A 26,979-nucleotide genomic window follows, 5' to 3' on the forward strand; every position below is an offset into this window, starting at 1 on the left:
TCAAAGAAAAATAGTAGTATAGTGACAGCCATATTCAAGATGGGGAAAGGAAGGGCAGTTTCTAGTGAATTGTAAGTACAATTTGAGTTTTGTAACAGCAATGAAAGAAAGAAAAAAAAGGAATTCAATTTAGGTTGAATTAATAGTTTCCAGATGAGAGAGGTGATAGTCCCATTGTTTTTTTTTTTTTGCTTTGGTCTAACTAAATCTAGAATATTATATTCCATTCCGCACAAAATGGGAAGACTGAAAAGTTGAGGAACTATTGTGAGGCAGCTAGAATGAGACCTTGCCTTCCAAGAGATGACTGAAGAAACCAGAGATCTTTAGACTGCAGAAAACTCAAGAGGGAAATATAAACTTTCTTCAAGCTCTCTTACCCTTTCTACTGTTATATCTTTAGAATTATCACCTAGAATAGGTTCAGCATTATTCTGCTTGATTCCAGAGGATTGAATGAGGGAGAATTATAGAGGCAGGAGAGGACTTGATATAAGGGAAAAGCTTCGTTATTGGACTTATTAAAAAATAGAATGGGATACTTTGGAAGGTATTTAGTTCACCCCTCCCTCCATTTGAAGTTTTAAAGGCTTGATGACTACATATTTATGCTGTAATAGACTAACTGGATTCTGAGGTTCTTTCTAAATCCATGAATTTGTGACCAGACACAAAATATAATCATTAACAATGAACTTGAGTAAAGTAGGGTGAAAGTATGGAAAGGACACTAGATGTAGAGTCAGAGGACCATGGTTCTAATTCAAAAAGAAACTACTGTCCTTTGCCCTGGGCAGATCACATAATTAAATATTATTTGAACTAGAGAACCTCCAAAGTAGGATAATCAAAGTGTTGAGAGGAGGGGAGAACATGGCATAGGAGCATGGTGGAGGAATCAGAGATCTTTAGTCTTGAGAGGTGAAAACTCCAGCGAAATTCTGTTTCCCAGCTATCTTCAATTATTGGAAGAGATACCATCGATAAGATGGAACTTCTTTGACTTAGTCCCAGAGGGCAGAACTATGAATATGTTAACATTTGCAGAGAAACATATTTAGGCTTAATGTAAGAGAAATCTATTGACTCAAAGAAGAATTGGCTGCCTTAGGAGATGACTCAAACAGAAACAATGATCGTTTTATTCAGTGACTACTTTAAGAGGTTTGTATGAGTGGGATTTAGAGGGCCCCTGAAGTCTCTTCCAACTCTGCAATTCTGTGATTGGGTAGAGCTGGACAGGGTTGAGAGCATGGCAACAGGTAACAACAATACTTAGTTAACCATCACTCCAAAGTTTATTATCTTCGATTTTTGAAAGTTGTCTTAGTATGTCATTTTGTTCTTTCTAATGTTTTCTTTCTTCTTTTTGGATATGATTCTTCTCTCACAAGTTGTTCAAAATTGATCTGAGTTTAGCATGGTTACAAATATAAAGCCTGTATCAGATTGCTTTCTGTCAAGGGAAGGGGGAGGGAAGGGAGAGATGGAGAAAAATTGTAAAACTCAAAACCTTGCAAAAAAATCATTGGTTAAAATTACCATTGTATGTAATTAGAAAAACAAATAAAATATTTATTTATAAAATAAAGTAACTGTCCCTAAGATATAGCATGACCTTCCACCAACTCCTCTTGGCAACACCATAGTTACAAAAAGGGGAAGGAATAGAATTCCTCTCCGCAGGGATCACCACATTCCTTACAAGACAATGAAGCTGATCAAGGGGAGGGAAGGAGAAAAGGGAAGGAAATAAATACTCCTTCCCAGGCTTACTAATATAAACTCAATTCAGTCACACATAGTAAGTCTTATCCAAAAACAGTTCAGAAGTCATAATTTTTTTTTAGAACTTTAGGTCTTAACAATCACCTATACCCATCTATTTTCATATTACAAATGAGGAAAACTGAGGCCAACAGGTTTTAAGTTATTGATTTGCCCAGTCATATAAATACTATCAGGAGTATAATTTGGGCTTTCTAATTACCAATTTAATGTTCTTTCTAACATACAGTGTTATATCTCTGGAGTAATTCACAAATATTCTTTCTTTCAATGAATGTGCTACTTTATCAGCTATTCACGCTATTGATTCATCGGTTCATTCTCAAAGTGAGTTAAAGAAAAAAAATTAAAATTTGGACACAAACTACATCACATCACACATATCACAAGATGTTTTATTATTAATCATAAATCAAAGTGACAATTATAGCAGGTTTCCTTTTCTCCTTCACCCTCTCCTCCAGCTGGCTTTACTATAGTTTTAACCTACTGCAATTAAACCCAGATGTTTCCATTTCTGGAGTTCAGAAACAAGTGCCTGATACCAAAAAGAGGCAATCATCTGCAGAATTTTAAGCCTTCAGAAACATCACTGTATTGAATATGTATACTCCCAACAGCAGTTAAAAGGCAGCACAAAGTTTGGGAATACTTAGCCTTATTACATTTGTGGTTGGTTCTGAAATCTGTATCTCCAGTCCTAACTTTCCCATCTATCATAATTGCCTGAAGGTTACCTGCACTTGGACTTCTACTTATCAAGTTCAACATTTTATTCCTTAAACAGACATGAAATATTAAAGACATATTCCAGGCACCATTCTCTATTCAGATAATAAAGAATTTCTAGGAATCACAGTCCCTCTGAGTGGGAATTGTAAAGTTAATTTATTCTGCCCTGTTTTCCCAATGAAAAAAAGATTTGGAGGAAATGAATCCAGTTTCTAATGCTTTCCCTTGACAGCTGTTCAATGGACAGTAAGATAAAAATATGATTAAAGAATTTTCTCTTTAAGACAATCAACATTCATTAATCAGTAGTTTATTTGCACATGATATTGAATTTGGGGTTCCATAGGGTTTGTCTGCCCTGCCTGTGACCTTTCAGTTTTTAATGGTATTGGCTCAATTCTTAAGAGCTACAAGGCTCACAAATTAATTTCATTCACCTGTTTGTGGTGGCATGACTTTTCAGATGCTGGTCAAGTTCTGTGTGTTTGATAAGGAATCTCCATTAACAAGTTTGAATAATTAACCAGTAAGAAAAAGATATCGGTTTTATCTTTTCTAATGTAGTTGATGCACTTGATGGTTTAACTTTATTTAAACTGTGTTTGGTTTTATTTAAAAAAAAGATCTGGCTTCTTTAAGAAGTCAGATTATAAAATGCTAATTCAATGTGTCATTCCAAAAGGAGTGTCTACTTTAAAAAACTGGGGAAGATACATTACAGGTTTTCTAAAAAGAAACTAATAATGGTAAAAACAAAGAACAGGAAGAATAGAGAACTAAACTCTTCACCAGATCTCATCACCTTGGAAAGACATGGGACATGCATCAGACCAGGAAAACTTGGGGAATGGTTAAAACAGAATTGTACCTAGTAAATATTAAAAAAGTGTCACTGTAGTCACTAACACTATACCTTCTAACTACTTAGCAGCTGAGCAAAATATAAGGACAGACCAGGGAAAAATTAGAAAAAAGACTTGGAGAGCCTAGTAGTTACCCAAATGAGGTACTGCTTACCAGATAACTGAGATATACTTTAGGACATACTCTTAACACCAAATCCTTTCAACTGTGATAGAAACATCTAATTTACAATGATAAATGTAAATGTCAGCAATTGACCATTCCAACATACACTGCATTCAGTGGATTTCCCTGTGGTATGAATTCTCCACAGTTAAAAATGAGATTTGTGGTGATAATGTACAAGAAATAAGCTGAAAGTTTTCACATTTCAATTACATCCAAAGAGTTCCTCACCAGGATGAATTCTGATGATAAATAGGAGCTGACCTGTGACGAAATGCTTTCCCACAGTCATTACACTTATGAGGTTTCTCTCCAGTGTGAATTAGCTGGTGTTGAATAAGGGCTGAATTCCGACTGAAGGCTTTTCCACACTCAATACATTCATAAGGCTTTTCTCCTGTATGAATTCTTCTATGTCCAATAAGGGTAGTGCTCTGGGTAAACACTTTCCCACATATACTACACCCATAAGGTTTTTCCCCTGTATGAATTCCCTGATGGTAAACAAGTGTAGGCCTGTGACAGAAGGGTTTCCCACAAACATTACATTCATAGGGGTTTCTCACCAGTATGTATATGCTGATGCTGAATTAGAGCTGAGCCTCTAACTAAAGCTTTTCCACATTCACTACATTCATAGGGTCACTCTCCAGTGTGAATTCTTTGGTGTGGAATAAGCTCTGAGCTCCACCCAAAGGCTTTCCCATATTCTTTACACTCATAAGGTTTCTCTCCAGTGTGAATTTTCTGATGCTGAATAAGGGCTGAACTCCAACTAAATGCTTTCCCACATTCATTACATTCATAGGGCTTTTCCCCACTATGCATTTCCTCATGTTTAATAAGATCAGAACTGCATTTGAAACCTTGGCCATATGTATCACATTTGTAAGGTCTCACTCGTGTAGGAGATATACGACATGTCACTACACAGTCACTGTCTTCTCTTGCAATTTCCAGGTAGGCAACTGTTATTTGTTTTGAATTTCTCTTTTGGGGAAGGAAAGAGTCCTCTCTCTCTCTCCTACCAAATTTTCCATTTGCTTCTCTAAATGGTCCTCAAGTTCACAGGATTCTCCAAGCAGTAGATCCTGAGGGACTCCACTTAAAAATATTTCTAATATTTCTTCTCCCTTTGAGTCAACTTCTTCAGAAATGTCATTTTTAAATATAAACTCCTTGTTCTCAGTCCTGGCTTCACAATCTGAAAATATAAACACAATACACAGATGTCAGCTGTGCCCTGTTCTGGGGCAGAGAAAACTGCTGAAGCAGGACTAGGAATATCACATGGGAAATATCATGTTAATAGTAATTTGCACATTAATGGTTCTCAATAAAGACTTTACAATCTGAGGACAGGATGGGGAAGGAAGGGAAAGAATGGCAATTTAGGGATCCAAATGGTGGAAGGGAAGTGAGGAGAAAGGGGAAAGGTCAATTCAGACCATGGTGAGAGTTCTTTCCTCTCATATTCCCACATATGTCCCCAGTTCTAATAAGGTTTTGCTTTAACTTTTCTATACTATAAAGTTACCAACCCATCCCTCTCCTACCCATTACTGCTCAACTCCTTGAAGAAGCTGTCTCTACCCAGTGTTTCAATCTCCTTATCAACTCTTCCCAAACCCCTCATCATGATATCCATCTACTGAAACTGTGCTTAATGGTTACCAGTAATTTCTTCATTGTTAAATTAAATTTGCAGTTAATATCCTCCTTTGACTTCTCTGAAGTTTTTGATAATGTTAACCATCAACTCCTATCTTAACACTGATTTCAGAAACACCAGATGCTCTTGTTCTGCCTCTTTCCTCTCCAAAGACTAATTCTCTTTTCAGGTTATATGGTTTTTCATCTTCTTCCTTATTTCTTAATGAGTATGTTCTTCAAGGACTTGTCCTCAGTTCTCTCTTCTATGCTTCCCTTCCTTGACCATCTTATTTACTCCAATAAAACAAATACCTTTAGGAAGAGCTCCAGTCATAAAAGTCCACCTTCACCTGGCAACTCAAAGTCAGTATCTGTCCAAACTAAACTTGTATATCTTTTCCTAAGCCTACAACCTAGTATAATGCCATTATTTCAGTCTGGAGTACCACCATCCTCTTCCCACATTCAAAAACTTGTTGGATTTTTTAAATGTTTCCCCTCATATATTAGATCTGTTCAGTTGCCCTAGATCAGTCAGTCTCCACAATCTCTCTTGAAATCACACCCTCCCTTCTTCAGTCCCATTACCACAATTCAAATTCAGGGCCTAATTACTGAATATCTAAGCTACTACAATAATCTGTGAACTGGTCTTCCTGCTTCTACTCTCTTCTCTCTTCTATTCCATACACACATACAATTTACCCATAAACTTTCATATGCTGAAAAAAGGTCACAACATTTCTCTGTTCAAATTCTTCACTGGTTCTGTACTGCTTATCAAGTTCAGACTCCTTCCCATAATATTAAAGGCCATTACATTCTTAGATTATCCAATCTTTCCAGATTTATTTTATAGTACTTTGCTTCTAGAACAGATCCTGAAATCTCACACCTTGGTGTATTTGCTTGTTCTTCCTTAATGTCCAGAGTAGCCTCATTTACTTTCCTTATTTGTTCAATGACTGCTACTCAGTCTTTAAAGTACAACGAACAAACCACCTCTTGCCTTTCATAATCTCCCCCAATCAGTAATAGAACAAAAAGTAGTTGATTTTTCAACTCCCTAATGCATACACATGAGTTCCTTGAAGGTATGGATTACAGGAATTATCACTCTGCCTAAACTACTTTTTGGACTATATTTTAAACCAATAATCCTATTTGAAAGTACTCTACATTTTTTACAATCCTGTGTTGAAGAGGAAGTACAATGGAAATAGCCCTGGATTTGGGGATCAGCAGGAATCTGAATCCCAACTCTCCAACTTGAATGAGGTCTTATAAGTACATACTTGAAACCTTATTAGATGGTTGTGAGGAAATTCTTTGTAAGTCTTAAGATGCTATAGATAGGCGATTCTCTATTCCTCTCCCACTTGTGACCTCCATGTCAGAAGGAGGTATCAAATAGGACCTGAAGGGAAGGATAGAATGATAAAAGTTGGTGGGATCTTAAGCAGTAGTAAGAAAAACGTGGCAACAAAGAGTAGGGAGGCAGCACTCTTGTTATCTTCTATCCTGTTCCTAGAACAACCTAAGGATCAGATTCTGTTTGATCTCTCTATATAAGGAAGGACAAGGATGAGCTAATCAACCTCCAGAAGGGACCAGGAGACTGAAGCATCTTGGATTTCATGCTATTAAAGAGACTGTCTGAAGACACTGGATATGTTTAGTCTAGAGAAGAAATGACTTAATGGGGGTGGGGGGAGTGGAGACATGGAAAAAAATCACAACTGTTTGTTCACCAAGGGCAGAACAAAGAACAATGAGGAGGAATTGCAGAGAAGTAGTTCTAAGTTTAATAATAAAAGAAAAACTTCCAAACAATTACAGTTTTCTAAAAATGGGAGAATGATTCAGGAGGTAGTAGGCTCTCCTTTACCAGGGGACTTCAGACAAAGCCCAAAGTCAATGATATGCCCTCTACTCTGAGTTCCCTCTCTTCATTCCCCATTAAAGACCCCAAGTCCTGAACCCTTTTTCAGATAACAACTAGTTATGAATCCCTGGCCAAATCATTTCATCTCCCTTGTCTTGTTTTGTTATTTGTAAAACGGGATAATCACTAATACAGAACTGACCTCATCACAGGGCTGTGAGGATCAAATGAAACGATGTACAGGAAATACTCTGCCAATCTTGAGAACCATATAAGTGCTAGTTATTAATCTGACAATGAGATTGTCCTAGATAGTTGTCCAAATCTAAAACATGTGAACCTATGACCCAATGAGCTTAGCTGTTCCTTCCCCGACTCCTGTCTGACTGGCTAATTCAGAAACTTCACTCACCTCCTTGGAAGTTTCTTTCTTCAGTTCCTTGTGGATTCAGGCCCCAGGTTCTTCTCCTTGCTCCAGCGTGCAGATCAAGTCAGCCTTGGAGATGGGGATCCCTGGTCATAGGAAGGAAACGGGAGTGGTGGTGTGTCTGAGGAACTCAGGCCTCCCCTTATTTTAATCTCCAGTCATCCCCCTGTCTGTAGAAAAAGACGGACAGAGCAAGGAAGACATGAAAAAAATACCAGTCAGGCCAAAGAGGCTTTTACAAGTAAAACTTAAAAAGGTTTTTAACAATTCTCCCCCTTCTTTATGTCTTTTTCCATGTTCAAAAGAGGAATTGGATTAAATAATGGAGAGATAGTACAGTAGAAAGAATGTTGGATTTAGAATTTAAGAACTTGAGCTTGAATATCAGATCAACCAGGTCTAGCAACAGACATGATGCCATGAATAAGCATATGAATTGAATCTGAATGGGGGGGGGGGCTGTGCTAAGTCACCACCCTTACTTTCTCCTCCAGAGCCATCTGGGTCCAGTGACCAGCTATGAATCAGGACAACTGGAGATGGACCTGGATTAATTGATTTACCCAAGGTCACACAGTGTCAAGCGTCTGAGATCAAATTTGAACTCAGGTCCTCCTGACTTCCAGGTTGGTGCTCTCTCCAATGCACCACCTAGAATGCTATACATGGTAGAGTGGAACAATCACTGGACTTGGGAGTTGCTAGGTCTAGGTTTGAATCCTAGATGTGATACTTCTTAGCAATAGGACCTGGGGCAAGTTACTTTCCCTTTAGTTTCAAATTTCTTATTTGAAAAGGAGAATACTTGTACTTCTATCTCATGTGGTTGCTATAGGGGGAAATGAGAAAGCCCTATAGAAATGAGAAATTATTATTATTATTTTAAAATGTTTAATCCTGTTTTTCCCCTTTTAATACCATGTACTTAGTAATAACAGCAGTGAACAAATCCTTACGTCTCAGGGATATGCTCTTAAAAAGAGCAGGAAACACTGTTCATTTGGCATGGTAGAAAGAGCTTTGAACATGAAGGGAAGAAAGCTGAATTCCCTTTTACCTCATAGGAGCCTCACAATAACCTTGTGCAACTGATAGTGCAAGAATTATTATTCGTATTTTCAGATGAAGAAATTAAAGTTCATGGTGGTTCAATGCCTTGCTTCAGATCATATAACCTGTAACAGCAGGGCCAAAATTCACATCCAAGTTTTCAATTCCAAGTCTAATGGACTTGGTAGCTATCATGCTACTTCTCCAGCAGGTGTTCTTCACCTTTTATGTGTCATAGGACTCTTTGTCACTGTTGTGAAGCCTATGTGTTCCCTTCTCAGAATTATGATTTTAAATGCATAAAATAAATATACAGGATTACAAAAGATTCTTTTAAAATAGTTATCAAAATATCTTAAATAACAAAGCCTCAAACCCCAGGTTAAGCATCCCTTCTCTACAGCTTCAAGTATTAAGGTATTAACCTTCCCCACTCAATAGAGACCTGCCCCTTGGAAACATTGCATATATCTGACAAAAAAAAAAAAAGGTTAAGAATTTCCATCCTAGACAAAATTCGATGAAGTCCTCTGGAGTTTCCACATCGATTATCATGGGGAGAGTTATCATGTTCAGAACCTGAGTCAGTGGGGAAGGAAGATGGGAGAATCCTTACCCAGTAAGACCAAGTTCCCAAAGGTCTCCAGCATCACATCCCTGTAGAGGCTCCTCTGGGCAGGGTTCGGATATCCCCACTCGTCCTGACTGAAGGATACTGCCACATCCTGGAAATTCAGCAACCACTGAAACAACATGTTCCTGTTGGGACAATGTCATATGAGGATGGGATAGAAAGGAAAGGGTAGAATGGAGATGATAGGATATGACTATGAACTATAAAGGACCTTAGAATTCATCTAATCCAACAGCTTCATTTTACAAAAGAGGAAACTCTAGGCCAGAGTAGGTAAAATAACCTGTCCATGACGATTTACCCCAATATGTGCCAGAGCTGGGATTTGAATTCAGGTAATCTGACTTTAAATCTAGTATTCTTTTCCCTACACCATGGTGGTAGCATCAGAGAGGAAGACTAGAAAAACAATCTGATATTTCAAAAGGTTCTCTGTATTTTTGTATATATGGTGAGAAAACCTGCAGAGATGACATGAGACTGAAATCTATTTTAAGTTTCTCTCAATTTACTAATTCTAAGAGGAAATAAACACCCCAAGTAAGTACTTAAGAGCCCAGTAGAAAGATCCCAGGACTTCCCTTTCCCCAAATCCTCCAAAGTCCTTAGAAAGCACTAGGAACTAAGGCTCCTAAATTTGGAAATGTTTCACTATGTTATGGAATAATGGAAATTATTCACTGTGTTATCTTAGGCAATCCTCCTCTTCCTCTTAGCCTGACCCTCTATTAAGTGAGAAGAGGAGTTTATCTTTCATGAAGGCATAAGTAAGTTAATGTGTTTGAAAATTATAATAGATTATTATGTAGAATCTAACTGTATACAGTTCTCTGGGGGGAATAGGCAATATCTGAAATTCATAGTTAATAGTATAGTGGAAAAACCATATTGACTTCTAGTTTCCTGATGAGCTAAAGATGCAACAAGCTATAGTGGAAAACAGGTTTAGAGTCAGGGAACAAGCTTGAAACTTACTTCTTCTCCTAAGAAGCTATTTTGGCTAGTCATTTAACCTAGGCCTATAAAGGCAATAAAATACTTCACTGTTCATTGTAGCAACACTAATACCCACTCTGACAATTTATCACGGGTTAGAAAGGACTCTGGGTTCTCAAGGAGATATTCCAGTGAAGGTTAAATTATGACAACTTATATCAAACTGGTAAGGGTGCAGGAATATGGTCTAGCAATAGATCATTACTAATTTAGCTAAATCTGGAAAAGCTCATCATGAGAAGGCTGGCCACCAGAATCTCAATCGCTTCTGTGGCATCAGCTATTGGAAATCAACTACCAAGGAGCAATGTTCTAGGTAGATAAGTCATTCATCAGACACAACCATTAATCTTAAAAAAAAGTATAAGGGAATCAGAGGGGAATATACCTATATATGTGTACATATACAATACACACAATATTTGTGGGTATATTGTTATACCCATGTAATATATATTCCTCATTTTTTGGAATAAAATTTAACATAAAATATATGTATAATATGTATGTTTTATATATTATATATATATATTATGTATAATTACTGTGTATAATTTCATTTATTCTATGTGTAGTGTGTTGTATATGTGTGGATGTTTTGTGACTAGAAAGCACTATATAAATGTGTTAAATGGATTTTGACCTGGTACAACCCCTGAGCTAGATGATTTCAGTTTATCTCTAATATGCTGAATCTATGCTTGATCTACTTCCTAAAATTAGGTTATTAAAACATCTCAACCATCAGATTCTGAAATGAGGCAATAGAATCTTTACTTTCCCCTCCCCTTAGAGTCTATAACTATACAAAGGGAGACTGGAGATCATTGGACAGAGAAGAAAGTCACCAAAACATCAGTTATCCATATGAAGTTTCTCCTAGATTCATAAGTTTCAGTATCAGAAGGGGCCCTTTTATATTCTAAGGCCTTAGGAGAACCTCTAATCTACCCTTATTTCTCAAAGGAGTTAACTGAAAGGAGGAATGGTTTCTAACATCACAGAACACATAAGTAGAAGAGATGGAACTCTATCAAGACCATCCCAGTCTCTAAGGAGTAGTACCTGCTAGCATTTAGAAATATGCTTTAAGTTTTGCAAAGCACATCACAAATATCTCATTTTATCCTCACAACCACCCTGGGAGTTAGGGTTAAATGTTATAAAAGTATTTTTAGATGAGGAAACTGAAAAAAATAACCAGAGATTGTAACTTGCACAGGGTCACACAGTGTCTGAGGTCACATCTGAACTCAGGTCTTTTTTGAATTTAGCCCCAGAACTCATTGGTAAATTATTTGGAGCTTGAGTCCCAAAAGAGGTTTATTGAGCAGAGAAACCCCAAGCTTAAGGATCTGGGGTCACAATCAGGAAACAACCCTAAGGTCTCAGGAAAGACTGCTCACCTGTGGCCTGGCTGTTGGGAAGATTGTAGTAGCTGCCATCACCTGGTCTCTTGGACTTCCCTCTAGAAAAAAGGGTAGGCCCAAGATGAACAGAAGCTGAGGGAGGAGAAAGTGACCATGAGTAAAATCAGTCTTAGTTTAAGAATCCTAGATTAACTCATACCAACATCTCCATTCCCTTTAGATTAGGAGATACCAAGAACCCTCTCTTTCCTCCTTATACTTTCTCATGTATTAAAACTCTGAAAGGGAGGGTTGGGGGTGGGCAGTTATTTAAAAATAAAAATACCATCCCCACCTCAGTTCTGAAATGGTGGGGGGGGATGTAAGCAACAATGAATGCTAGTGTATGTGTATGAACATATGAACATCAAAGAATGCTAGACTGCTGGGCCTTGCAGGAGAGGAGATATGAATTTGTGTAAGAATACCTGGGATTGCAGGGAAAAATCTGGCTGACATCAGAGGAATCCTCAGGGACAAGTCAGATTCAGGGTCATGATTAGCTAATTAATTGCTCCCACAGAAATACAAGTGCCACAATAATTTCCAGGTTTGTAGTATTAAATCCCCTACCTAATCCCACCCACCCTAACTCCCAACATGAGACAATAACTTTTCCTAACCACTACCAAGTATTCTATACCCTTAACTACTCTCCTTTAGAAGCTCGAACGGTAACATGTACCCTACTGACTGATGAATAGCAACAGCCTTTTTAAGGGCTTAGGAAAGGTTGCCAAATGATCCCCGCTGATTCCATGTGTGAGAGGCAACTTTTGGTCACTGGTTGCCACCCCATTTTTGTTCTTATTTCCTTTAGAGGCCTAGGTCTTCCCATTGGTTGTTGTCATCAGCCCAGTTTCCAAGAGTCCCCGGTAGGGACTATCTACCAGCCTAACCAAGACAAGAGGAAACTCCAAAGTTCTAGGATAACTAGGAACCAAGTTATCTGATATAGTTAAGGAAGAACAGAATTTCATGTCCTGAACAATAAAGGCAACTGATTTCTGATGTTTGGGGGTTCTCCAATATCCCATAAATTATTTCCTAATGTCTGCTTTTTCACCCCTGCTTCCAAAGCCTAACCTAGTCATATGGATATTGACGCCGGAAGTGTTAAAGGGCATGAAGAACACTTACTGGGAAGCAATGATGGAAACCAACTATACTGAATCAAAAACAACGAGCATAATCAAATCAAAATGACAAATCTCTTCCATTCCACAAACATTCATTCAAAAAGCATTTATTAAGGATCTACTGCACTTGGCACTGGGGCAGTTATGTTTACAAGAAATAATCCCTGCCCTCATGGAGCTCACAGTCTAATTAGAAAATAAGATACAGAGATAACTATTCTTCTATATCAGCTGGAAAGATGAGATCATCCACAACCAAGTGCTTGGCTCCAAACAAGCACTATAACTTCATGTATTCTCCATATTACTCTCTGAGCCTCTGAAAAATCAATCACAAAGTCCATCAGAGTCCATGGGTAACTATCCAAGTATAATCCATCACCAAAGTCCAATCCTCTTTGGGATGTTGGTCAACAGTCATGATTCCAGTGCTAGGGATGGGATCCTTCCAATAACAGCAAGGTTGACCCAATTTCATGCTCCTAGTGGTTCATGGAAACTCCAGTTCTTTTCAAAAAGTCAGGCTCAGCTATCAAGCTGTCCCAAAAATTCATTTCAATCACCACTGTAAGGATACTGGTTAATTCAAAATTTTCAGGAAACCTTGAACTAGATAATACCCATGCACAAAGAATGAGGAAAATACAATGTTTTCTGTAATACATAGTTGTAAAAAGCTAGGTATAGATTCAATTTTTATAAATCCAGGTCATATTCTAAAACTGTTCCAAGGGCGCAAGGAACATCTTGATGGAAAAATTATTTTGCCAAGCAAGGAATAGTTTAATAATGCAAGCAACTGCCCCTTACCATATCCATTTCTGAGTTTAGATTTCTGTGCAACAAGTTTGCTTAATGTCAGATATACCTTTTAAAACTAACCTGGGAAGAATCTACAGGAGAAAGAACTGTTGGGTAAGCCACTAAGCTGAACTGACCCAGTGAACTTAAAACTGTGGAGACTCCTTGTGCCAGAGGACACTATATCTACCCTGCTGTGGAACCACAGCAAAAATCTATCAGGATTCAGGAACCACAATTTAGCATAATCCCAATTGTGACATAGGCACTTCCAAGCAAATAGGGAAGGACCCAAAAGGTGCTGTCAAAGCCATAGCTAATCACTGACTTTGTGTCCACTTGGACTATGGTAGCTAGTACACATAATCCAATGCATGAAACCTTACCCAGGGGCACACACAATATAGGGGCGTATAGATAAAGAAGGAAAATTTCCCAGGAACTAGTCATAATGCTTTGCTAAAAAGACATCTCATCTGGTTTATTCTCTATTTCTCTGTCCTCAGTGTATAGTTTAGCGAACACCAGCCCAGAGGTCCAGACTCTCCCTGATTTTATATATCTACAGATAGCCCTAGAGAAGAAGTGACTAAAGGCAGCTGCTGTTTTACTATTCTCACAGCCTGGTTGCCTTACCTCCTTGACCGTGACAGAAGTAATTATTACTAAAGTCCATTCTAGAGCAAAACTGTAAAATGTAAGCTAATTCTGTTTTATAAAGACACATCCATAAACACTCAAATCTATTTATACCAACTGCTTCAAAAATCAAAATACTAGACCAAAAAGCTATAGCACCTACACACAAAAGGTACTCAATAGTTATTGGATTGAAAAAAAATTGATACATTGATGATTCCTATTATGAGTATCCTATTCTTACACTCAACTCACACTAACTTGGTTGTTCAGAACTTCCTCATTTAATGTTCTCATTGTATTCACTTTGCTCTATAAATCTTCCATTGGCCTTTGACCAAAAATAAGATCCTGCCTTCAGTATTAGAGGGGTTAGAAAATATTTTTAAAATACAGAACAGCTAGCCAGAAAAGCCATCAACTTTGGCTTCAGAGAACAGTTGCTGAGAAGGGCAATACTGACAAAATTCTATGGTAGAGACCAAATGAAGTTATGGTGAATCTTACATATTTGAGAACAGTGGTGAAAGAATAAAAGGAATTGGACAAGACTAAATTAAAATGACTTATGCAATTTAATTGAGAGAAAGGAAGATTATAGAGACAAAAATGAGGACTCTCAAGAAATGATAGGGCTTGGAGGGGAGAGATTGGCTTCCAAAATAGGTAGGAGAACTCATCCTTCAAGTTAGGAATAATACTTACTAAAACTTCACTTATATAGTACTTTAAAATTTAAAAAGTTTAAAAAAAAATTTAAAAGTTTAAAAAAAATTTAAAAATTTATTACAACCCTTTAAGAGAGGTAATAAAATACATTTTTCCACTTTACTGATGACAAAATTGAAACAAAGTATAGTAAATGCTGAGAGCTGAACTTGGGGGGGTCTTCTGAATAAAATACCAGTGTTTTCTGCCAATCCAAATTGCCTCTCAAGGAAAAGTTGTATAAATCAGTCAAAAATATTTTGACCCCCAACTACGTATAAGATTCTGAGAAAGGCACTGTGGAGACAATTAATGTCCTCAAGGAGCTTATAATCTAGTTAAGGAAAAAAAAGTTTAATTCACAATACATGATACTAGATAAGGAGGAAATGTTAGATACATGGTATGCACAACTGTTGTAAGAGTTCTGAAGAGGGACAAAGAACTGTAGTGAAGTGGTCAAGGAAGGTAAGAGCTGAACAAAGCTTTGAAGGATGAAGAGGGAGGGAGTACAAATAAATATACGGCGGCTGAGATGGGCATGGCATGTATAAGGGGGCAGTAATAAGACAGTCTGAATGAGACAGAATGTCTACATAGAGCAACAATAAAATAAGATGCTAGAAAGGTCAAGAGAGGGCACTTTGTAGGAGGCCTTTTCTTTTCCAACATCATCTACTTGAATTCAAATAAATGTTTAGGTGCATATCATGTTCAAGAAACTGTACTTGCCATCACGGACCCAGAGATACATCAAAGGCTGACATGAGAAATTTTGCTCAAGGTGTTCATAATCCCATAAGTAAGGAAAATATATATAAATAAGAAAAAAGTAAAGCATAAAGGAGAGATGCTGGCAAACTGAAATGAGAAATTCCTTTCCTAGGTGTAGGTATTGGAAGGTGATACCCGAGGGACCTTGAAGTAAACCAAAGACTTCAACAGATGAAGGTTAGGAAGGAAGGATAGAAAAAGGGGATATTGAGTATGTCTAGGACACTTGCAATGAAAAAGACAGGTAACAAGAAACTCCAGGGGCCTTATTAAAGGAAGTTTGGATAAGATAGAGGACGGACTAGTCTGTGGAGAGGAAACAGGGAAATGGACAGATGATATACAAAAATTCATTGGTTCTCTGAACTTGAGGACTTGGACAATATTTTTTGCTATGGCCAGAACCTCCTGGTCCTCACTCTTTCCCAGGCTAGGGGAGGGAAGTTGGAATCAGAAGACTAGTATTTCAGTCTTGACCCTTCCATTTATTATCTCAGTTCTTGAATGTGAGTCATCTGACATCTCTGAGACTCAGTTTCAACTGAAAAATGATGATAAAATCTGCACAATTTTTGGAAAGCAAAAGGAAAAAAGGAGGCCAGAGCTCAAGGACACTTGTAGTTACATGGCCACAAGAATGTATCTCATAACATTTCTGAGTCTTAGTTTCTTCTTCTGTAAATTGAGGCTAATACTTGACTAGTTATACCTTCTAGTTTACAATCTGTGATCATAAATTCTATGAAAACTTCTATGAAAACTGAAAGAACAGTTGATACAATAGATCCTAAGTGTTCCAACAGTCCAGATAAAACCAGAGTAAAACACAATTTTGAAAATTTAGCAAAATAACTGAAAATCTAATGGAACACAGATGTTAAGATGTGGTTTTTCTAAGTCAATATGTGGCCTGCAAGAAGATTCTCATGTATATTTTAGTAGCTCCTGTTTCTATTTGAGTTTGACACCAGTGACCTAGATGATAGAATAAAGAAACAAAAGCATCTAAGATCATATAATGGGTCTGTTATTGGCTGGGATGAATCTAATAAGCTAAAATAACACTAAAGGTAAGGTTCTAAACTTAGGTTCAAAAAAAATCAATGGCACAAGTACAAGATGCAGAAGATACAAACCAGTTCATGTGAAATGATCCAGAATTAGGAAGGGACAAGGGAAGGAAGGAAGCCTGCTCAATGAGCTGGAAGGTCAATGAATTGTTGTTCAATCATTTTTCAGTCATGTTGCCCCTTCAGGACCTCATATGGGTTGCAGTTTTTTTTTGGGGGGGGGGGGTTGGTTTTGTTTTTTGCAAAGATATTGGAGTTGGTCCATCATTTCCTCCTCCAGTTCATTATACAGATGAGAAAATTGAGACAAACAGGGTTAAGTAACTTGACTTGGATCACACAACTACTGTATGAGATTACATTTGAACTTGGGAAGGAATCTTTCTGACGCCCCAGGCCTGGAACTTTCTCCATTATACCATCTAGACAGCACCAAAAGAACTCATTTGATTTTAGGCTACATTGATTAGGCTCAATAGAGTCCAGGAGAAGGGTGACAGTTCTATAGCCTTTTGCCTTAGAATTGCATTTAAAATACAAAGATATCAAAGAGAAGCAACAGAAAGTGAGTTCTGTATAGCCCCAGACACGAACACCGATGGAAGGCTCTAAGGAAGCAGATTTTCCCTCAACATAAGCCAACTTCCAAAACTCAGAGATCACTTACAAAGGAATAGGTTGACTCCTGCTGAGGTGGGCTCCCTTCTTGTCAGGCTGGACAATAGGAGGAATCCATGCTCAACCAAGGGCTATGATAGCGACCTTTTATAAGCCCCTCCACTTGAGATTCTATTATTGGCTTCAAGAATCAGTAACTTCACTGTATGAGGACTACTTCCATCAAAGCAAGTGGAAATTCTATTTCAGAACTGATGTGATTTTACAAATCATTTTTATGGCACCTCTAGTAGTCAGTCTTCTATCAATGAGATATTGACTTAAATGATACTGTTCCCCTTCTAGTGATGAATCTCCCTGTTCTGAGAGATTTTATTATTTATAAAAATATGGTTTTCAAAAAATAATCTGAACAAGGGGAACAAGAAACTGTAAGAAATCACACGAAGGCTAGGAATAGTTATCTAAATGGTACTTAACGTTTCTGTACATTGCTCCACAAGTATTAAGAGGTTGGTATCAGAAATGGTGTCCATAGGGGCAGCTAGGTGGTGCAGTAGATACAGCACCCTCTCCGGAGTCAGGAGTACCTGAGTTCAAATCCAGCCTCAGAGACTTAATGTCTATCTATGTGACCTTGGGCAAGTCACTTAATCCCATTGCCTTAAATAAAATTTTAAAAAATAAAAAAAAAGAAATGGTGTCCACAAAGGATATGAAACCACGGTCCATAGGAAAAACCATGAGAACAAAACAGAATAGTATCAGTAACTGCTGGGTCAGAAAAGTGGGAGACTGCAAGCATAAGTTCCATCTATATAGTAAGGTCCTGGAAAGAATTCCCAGCAACAACACACTAGTGAAACTTTTTTTCTGAATCAAAAAATCTTGAAGACTATAATAAAGAACTGGGTCAAGTAGTGAAAAAAAATCAACCCACTGGAAGAAACCTCATTTTCTGCTAAAATAAATCTGGCCTTATTAACCTCAGATTTAGCAAGTAAAAATACCAATGAAATGTCTCAAAATGACTCCTGGAATGCTGCACACTGAAGACTACTTTTAAAATTAAGTTATCATAAGGGGGAAACCAAGGAAGAATACTCTATCACGGACAGGGAACTGGCTTATAATAGCTACCATTTATATAGTCCTTTTATACACTATTGCATTTGATCCACACAATCTGTCCTGAGATTAGTGCACAATCATTCCTACTTTATAAACAAAAAAATTAAGGCTCAACAAAAAAGAAAGTGGTTTGCCCAAAGTCACACAAGCTAGTGACAGTCAGGACTCAAGTCCAAGTCTTATTTTAAAAGACTCAAAATCCAGTGTTTTTTCCTCACTAAACCAGAACTACCTTTATACTATGAAAGACAGAAAGAGCTCAATGGCCACTTCTTTGGAAGGGAATATATGTAAAGTCTCACAAGGATGAACTACTCAACTATTTTATAAATGATCTGGAAGGCAGACTATGCCATCTAATTTGCAAATTTAGTAAATGACAAGTGAAACATCAAAGGGTGTAATGAGTAGGCAGATGAGTTTCTAAGTATGTGAGTTCATTTACAGAACGTTAAAACTCAAAGGGCTCATAAGAGATATTCCTGCCCAACCTCCTTACTTTACAAATGAAAAATTTGTCATTCAGAAAAATGAAATGGTTTGTCTGAGTCAGAAGCAAAAGGTAGGATTAATACCCAAGTCTCTCAACTCTTAATCTAGTTCTCTTTCCATTCAACTATACCTAGAATCATCTTAGATCTATGAGGGTGGCTATTCTATCATATTTTCCTTTTCTCTTGAAAGGCCCAGAAACCAGGTCATATTTCAAGTGTTCACCTAATGATTGATAAAATGGAGATGAAAGTCCAAATAAGGAACCATAAGACCGAAGGGAATGAATAGAAAGGCTGCTGTGTAAATATCGATTATAGGGGTCAATTATAACTCTTTAGTATGGAAAGACAAAAATCCTATGATCTGATCAAAACCCACAAATTGGATAAGGAAGGGAGTCTGAAGGAAATCATTTCATGAAATCTCAGAAAATCTTGAGTTCTCATGGACTGCGGATTTAGGGGACAGGAATTCACTACTTTTCCCCAGAGGGAGTAAAAAGGAGAAAAGTTTTACCCAGTCATGGTAATTCATGAAAACACATGGTTGAGAGAAATAAATCATTCCTAGGGTAAACTAGGGGAATGTTTTGCTTTGAAGTTGCTATTAAGGAGCATTCATGTGCACATGCAGTGCCTTGTCTCAAAAGCTTTTGTCCATTTTTGCTTTTCCCAATTATCAATTTAAATGTATCATAGGATGATACATCAGACTAAATAAGAAACCTAGAGATCCCTGTATTGTTGGAAAAGGAACTAACTTTGAGGATTAGAAGACTTGTGATCACTCATTAGCAGTATGCCCATAGGCAAGCCACTTCCTTCTTTTTTATTAAATTTACTCAACTATTTAAAAAAATGTGGTTTAGACAGGAAGATCTCTAAGGTCCCTTCTAGTTTTCACTTTTTACAGAAGTGAAAATATCCAAAATTCAAAAAAATTAATATATTTATAGGTCAGGGTTATGACCAGATTCCAGGTTTTCCCATGGAGTCAGTATTACATCCCTAATTTATAACCTATCCTAACATCTAATAACCCTATCACCCTATGATTTTTATAAATGTCCCACTCTCACTGCATTTGTTTTCTAGCCAGAGGATAACACCAGAAAATTAGGAAAAACTAGTAGACATTAATCAGTGCAGTAATAAAAATAGGGAATTAAGTGAAGATGAGATTTTTGTCCATTCACAGCAAATAAAATGAAAGGAATGGAAATTATCCTTTCTAGCTCTAACCCAACTGCCAGAAACTATCTTATAATCAGTTCACCAGGTTTCTGAAGTTTTCTTTTGGTCCTATGGGGAGCTACTATTCTGACATTCATTCTACATAGGTCTGTTGTCCTCAAGAAATAATTCTAGGGCAGCTAGATGGCACAGTGGATAGAACACCTGCCCTGGAGTCAGGAGAACCTGAGTTCAAATGCAATCTCAGATACCTGATACTTACTAGTTGTATGACCTAATGCAAAGTCACCTGACCTCACTGCCCAACCCCACCAAAAAAATTCCTCAACCTTAATCCAGATTCTCATTCCCACAGTGTTACTGCCATCAACTAATGATTAGGAATGAAAGAGGTCCTACTTCAAGGAAATAAGAGGAGCTTGTTATGTTAATCCAGATAAACCTTATAGGGAAAGTTTTGGTTGGGTCTTTTTTTTTTCAGTTTTTTACAAGGCAAATGGAGTTAAATGGCTTGCTCAAGGCCACACAGCTAGGTAATTATTAAGTATCATAGGGTGGATTTGTACTTGGGTACTCCTGACTCCAGGGCCAGTGCTCTATCCAGTGCACCACCTATATGCCCCAGGTTGGGTCATTTTTGAGTAATGTGAGGGCTCTACTCAATCCATCCCAACAACAAAACAAAGATCATTAACCTGGCAATCATCTCTCAAAATTCAGTTCATCTTTTTTTATATACTTGGAAACTCTGCTTATGTGTATGGGTTAGAGCACTGAAGAAAGCACAAGTAGGCTAAATGTGAAGGGAAGAGTACACTTCAGTAACAACTAAAGACCTCTTCTGTATTTTTCAGAATTGTATATCTAAGACTAAAGAAAGTTGAAGAACCATTAGGAAAAAACAGCTGAAAAAATTCCTAGAAGTCTTCTAATCCACCATCTCCTTTTACCTTGTACATATGAGGAAATGACTTCATTAATCACAAAACAAAAAAATAGGCACAAGCTGAGACTAGAACCCTGGTCTCCAGACTCCCAGTACATTTCTTTTTCCTATCACATTTCCTCCCTAGGCAGGTGAAAAATAAGCTATCTAGGCATGCTCCTGGACAACAGAGGAATAATAAAACCAGAACAATGAGCAATCAGGATCTGAATTTATCACAGAAAGTGTCAATGAATAGCAAAGAGGGGGGATTGGATTAAAGATAAGAAACTGGATATCTGCCCCAGAGAGAAGGCTTGAGAGGAAACTGAAGGGTATTATCACTTTGGGGCCATCAAGAGATATATCATTCTCAGTGGCCAGGCAAGCCTTCTAAAATAAAGAGAATGTGTTTTGAGACTGTACAATACTCACCAAAGAAAAAATAAATAAATAAACCTGCCCTTTCAGGGAACTAAGAAAAGCCAAGACCAGGAGTTGCATTTCTAAATAGACCAATTCATCAATAACAGAATCTCTTAAAATGGACAAAAGGCAGTGCTCTACCATTTATTTATAATTTGCTTATCATCTGTACCCCAATCATCTTTGCATACCACATAAAGCAGTTTGTTCACTATAATCAATTTGCCTAAGAATACAGCTGCTGCAGACCTAAACTCAAAATGGGCATGGAGGAAAGGGCAATGGTGATAATCCCAAACTCATTTCAAAAGGGACTAAGCTTTTTGGTCAGAGAACTATAAGTGACCATTGGAAAAAAGGAGGGATTACCTGTCAACATATTCCAGTATTTTGTCACAAGGGTACTGATAACTTAACCAAAACATACATGATAAAATGTTTAGTAAGCTTACTACAAAATGTAGCCTTCCCATCATCCTTCTGGGATACAGCATAAGGCTATCAAGATTGAGAGCCTCTGGAAGACACATCCCCTCAACCAATCAAGTATTTATTGATCATCGACTATATGTTCAGCCTGTGACAACTGTGACAGGAGCTGAAATATAAGACATAATTCCTGCTCACCAAGAGCTTACAATCTGACTGGAGACAGGACTCACACACACAGGAAACAACGTAACACCAAAACAAGAACTCACAGAATCGCAGAATCTGAGTCAGAGGGGTCATCTATAAATGAATCTCCCTTACAACATCCCTGACAGCAGTGGGCCTTGTATTCTGTTCAGTACAATAAACATAGCAAAGCACTTTACTAAGAGTTTGAACACTTCCAGTTGGAATTCAGGAACTTGGTATCTAATTAAGGCAGTACTTATTCTATGTCCTTCTGCTTATCAAGATTTTCACATATGGACAATGATAAAGCTCACTTTTTTCCCCTTTTAAAATCACTGAGGTTTGAACCAAGGGTAAATGCTTCAGGGAAGGGATCTTTTGAATGAGCTGCCCTTCATTCAGTTATAAGCAATAAAGAGGGAAAAAGGAGAGCTGTTTTAATTCACTCCAGCATCCTGTATGTCATTCCCCTATGCAGAGGTGAATCTAACAGTCTTTTGTAGAAGAGTTAACAGTGAAAAGAACACAGAAACAGCACAAAAATACACTGATATACAAACATCATCTCAAAGACACAGTGGGACTCAACATCAAGTGACATAGGAGTAATAACGGCACAAAGTCAATCTGACTTTATGAAGCGATAATGAAAATTTTTTAAAAGCTATTTGAAATATTGCATAATCTATACACATGCATATAAAGCAAGAAATACACAATGCATTTATATTTTGTCAGATTATTTCATTTAAAGAAACATGTAAAAATAGTTATAAACAGGCTGAGGTCAAAATTCTTACCCACCAGGTCTTAAATACCTTTTGGTGGAAGGGAATAGGAAACCTTGGAATAAAAAGTATGTGTTGATTTCATTGCCAAATTAATCCAAAGTTAAATGGGAGTTAGAGACCCAGGAATAAAATGGAAAAATACAAGCATTCGGTGTTTCCAGAAAAACAATGGTAGGTATGGAGAGGGTCTTAAGAAGGGATACATATGGTTCATGGTATGCATAATTAGTTAACTATAAATCAAAGATTAACATGGTATAAATGGGGAAATCTTTTGACAAAACTACCTAAACAATACGGGGGGGGGGGGGGGGCTGCCAGACTTTTCAACACAGTGATAAGAATGTCCAAGGCTACAAAGAAAAGCTCAAATAATGCTGTATATTTCTTGGCATGGAAATTCAGCAACTCACAAAGAACAGAAAGTGAAGAAACTTAAGTCTTGGTTTGGATTTAAAGACATTATCAAAATCCTGAAATGGGATCAACAGAAATTCCTGGGAATGTGATATAGAAGACTCTGGAATACATAACCTATACCCCCAAATTAACACATTAATTGTAGAAAGTTAAAGACAGAAGGGCACTTCAAGACTACCTCATCTCAACCCCTACTTTTAGAGGTAAGGAAATAAGCCAGAGAAGGGCATAACTTGATCCAAGCCACCCATTAGAAGGCAAGCATCCTGAAAATGCTCATCAGAGTCCCCATTCTGCAGAAAGGAGTAGTCTGATTTAGGATGGCATTTCTGATATCCTTGGGAAGTAATCATTTTAACATTCAGAGTGGCTTTATCTTGCTGCTAGTGCCTTGTTTCAAATATAAATTGCCAAAAATGTATTACCATACAATCATGGAATGTCACAAAAAGGACTTTAGTGGTCACCTAATTTAATTCCCAATTTTACTGATAGGAAGAACAGATATATGGAATGAGGGCAGAGAATGACTTTCCCAAGGACACAGAGAAATTTCTTTCTATCTGAATGCAATTAGACTAAACTAGGAATATTATTAGTGGAGTTCTTAGAAATATTACCTCAGCTGAAATAGACTATCATTTTTATTTCCAGCGGGAATATGATGGTGTTAAGTCTCTCCAGAGACTCATTGACAGAATCTCACTTGAATTCAGTCTGAATGATTTATTCTGCTTAATAAACTTGTCAAAGTCAAACGTTCCAAGCTTTCTCCAGTTAAAAACCAAGAGAAGCAACAAGCCCTCGAGTCTCCATTAATTCCCATAAGGAAAAGGTCTAGACACTGATTTGTGGTAACCTGAACATTTTACACTTTCCCCCACCCTATATACTAACTAAGCTCTATCTCTCTGGATCCTAATACCACCATACAGATTCTATATGGGGAGTGTTTTCTGAAACATAAAATATAGGCTTGCTCTATACTCAGTTCTGTGCTACAAAGGAAAAGCCTTTCAGTTCTGTCATCTTCCTTTAAGGGTTCCTCACACTACATAAAGGGTGATAGAGTAAAACCTCAATTAACTGGAATGCACAGGAAGTCTGGGCTGTTCTAATTAAATGAATTTCCATATTCAATAAGCAACCTTTGGTTTTAACCAACCCCCATGGAAAATCTCTCTAAAAGTCCTACTTCACTTTTTTGCCTAAGTAAAAATACAGACTGCTGGATAGAAGTGAATCTTTCTCTGAAGAGTTACGATCTCATGGGACCTCAGGGATAGCAAAAATGATTATCAGTTACCACCATAGAGTGCTGTAGATGTAGATGGTATAGGGGATTGGGCTGAATCAGTGCAAACTCCAGGATATCCCCTAGGATTTTCTATCTTGACTATATCTCTGACCTCAGTTTGTTTATTTGCCATCTGCCTTTGTCTCATAAAAATGGCATGCAGCATATGCAACTGCATAATCTCCTGGTTTGTAAAACATGGCTGCTTTTCTGCAAAACTAATAATGGAATCAAAAGATGAAGCAGCTTTTTCCCAAGATGTTTTCTCCCCTTCCCTAAAATCTTCTCCATCACTGTCTTTTTCAGAATCAGATCCATTGTCAGGATTCCAAACAGTTTCTACTATTTCTGTGTCACTAACACCCTGTGACACTTCACCTTCTTGGTCAGCATCAGCCCACTCATCTCCCTCACTTTTACTCAGTTTGTTGACTGGGGGTGAAGGAGGATCCTTCACCATTTCAAGAATCTGTACCAGTGTGTTATTTGGAGGCCTTACTCTAAATCGGTCAAATTCTTCTTCATCAGAAGATACTTCTGCAAACATAACACTGGGCCACAATTTTCTCCATGCCCGTCTTAGTATTTCACTAGTAACAGAATTCCAGGCACAAGCAACATTAAAAATGGCATCACTTATGTTGTAACGAGTTTGAAGGTCTTGTACAGTGACTGGAGGATTGATGAAATTTCTCATGAAATCTCTTCTAATGCCCTGGTCCATAGGCTGAATCAACGAGGTAACACTGGCAGGCAGGAAGATGGTAAAAATGTTATCAGAAACTAGCTCTGCTTCCTGAGGATGGGCCCGAGAATTGTCTAGCAGAAGAATAGCTTTGCTGTCATCAGGCAAGCCTATATTTCTAAAATGATCTTTGACTGAAGGTACAAAAATATGATGAAACCAATCAGAAAAAATTTCTTTGTCCATCCATGCATTCCCTTGTGCCTTGTAAGCAACAGGTAAATGCTGAATCCCTTTGAAAGTCCTGGGCCCGTTACATTTTCCAATCACCAAAGGTTTGATTTTGTGGGAGCCTGCAGCATTGGCACACATAAGAACAGTCAATCTGTCCTTGGTCTGCTTCAACCCTGAGGCCCCGGCCCCTCCGGGAGTCGAGTTTGGCAGGCACCGCCAAAACAGCCCAGTTTCATCAGCATTGTAAAACTGCTCAGGGGATAAGCCATGCTCTGCAATTAAACTTCGGAAAAACCCACAAAACTGCTCTGCAGCCTGGTGGTCCGCTGACTGTCTTTCGTTGGAAACATCTAGCTTTTTGATGCCGTGCCGTGCCTTAAACCTCCAAAGCCATCCACCAGAAAAAACACAGGGCTCAGTCAACTGCATCTGCTCATAAAAGTCTTTAGCTTTCTCAATGAGCATCGGGCCCGACACGGGGACACCCTCTGACCGTTTCACCAAGAACCATTCATACAAAACCCGATCTAGATGCTCTAGCTTAGGGGTGTGCAAGGTGCGGCGGTGTTCAAGGGCTTTGTTAGAATCCGAATTTGCAAAAAACCGCAGCAGCTGTCCCTTGTGGGCCTTGATGTCATATAAGGTAGACATGCCAACATTGTACTCTTGCATCAAAGCTTTCCTGTTCTCACCCTTTTCAAGACGAGTACAGATATCAATTTTCTCCTTTAGGGTCAGCACAACTCTCTTACGCTTCTCTCCTTTGTTCTTCACTACAGGCTGTTTGGAAGCCATGGGTTTGGATGGCTTATACACACTGTGACTTGAAGAGGAAATTAGATGTATGCTACACTTGGGCACAGTTTGGTTTTGGCTTTTCTCCTCTCACCTCACTGCCCCCTCTTTCTTTCAATTTGCTTGAGGTTTCCTCTACTTCCTTTTAATTTTCCTTTCACAGCTCCCACCCACACCCCCCTTTCTCCCAGGGTTCCTGGCTCCCTCTTCACTTCACCAATATTTGTTCTTCCCTTCTCCCTCTATCCTCATTCCCATTTCCTACCAAGTTTTCCTTTCTTTTCCTCCACTGCTCAAGTCCCCCACCCGGTTGCTTCAGGTTCCCCCGCCTTCTGTACTCAGGTGCTCACAGAAATCCACTTTTTTAGCAACTTGTTCAGTTCCCAGACCACATGCGAGCTTCTCTGACTTGGGGAGGCAGATCTTCTCAGTCGATGAAGCAACCAATCACAGAACTTTGCTTTGAACTTCAAGGCTTCTTGGTGGTGGGGGGCAGCTCTCCCTGCCTTCCGCCTGCAGCTTCCTTCCACCCTCACAAAAATACTGGTAAGCTGAGTTCCGGTTAATCAAGGTTTTACTGTCTAAGTTGTGTGGGTGGCTTTCTCCAGTATCCA

At 38.1% G+C, this 26,979-nt stretch overlaps 1 protein-coding gene and 1 pseudogene across 1 annotated transcript; both read right to left on the bottom strand.

Annotated features, from left to right (window-relative positions):
• Positions 1-2,162: 2,162 nt before the first annotated feature.
• Positions 2,163-26,717, bottom strand: LOC141500017 (uncharacterized; annotated as a pseudogene).
• Positions 24,653-26,365, bottom strand: JRK (Jrk helix-turn-helix protein). The gene is made up of 2 exons (XM_074202139.1): positions 25,030-26,365; positions 24,653-24,672 (listed from the first exon to the last, which is right to left on the bottom strand). Exons 1-2 carry the CDS (start codon positions 26,363-26,365, stop codon positions 24,653-24,655), a joined length of 1,356 nt encoding a protein of 451 aa, XP_074058240.1.
• Positions 26,718-26,979: the final 262 nt, after the last annotated feature.

Source organism: Macrotis lagotis, chromosome X (genome assembly GCF_037893015.1).
Source record: "Macrotis lagotis isolate mMagLag1 chromosome X, bilby.v1.9.chrom.fasta, whole genome shotgun sequence".
Taxonomy (NCBI): Eukaryota; Metazoa; Chordata; class Mammalia; order Peramelemorphia; family Peramelidae; genus Macrotis; species Macrotis lagotis.

Excerpts from the sequence above, each read along its gene's own strand:
- JRK (XM_074202139.1), bottom strand. The coding sequence starts at position 26,365 with ATGGCTTCCAAACAGCCTGTAGTGAAGAACAAAGGAGAGAAGCGTAAG. Across the intron at positions 24,673-25,029 it reads GGCTGATGCTGACCAAGAAG|CACTCTATGGTGGTAACTGA; the intron begins GTGAAGTGTCAC and ends CTACATCTACAG.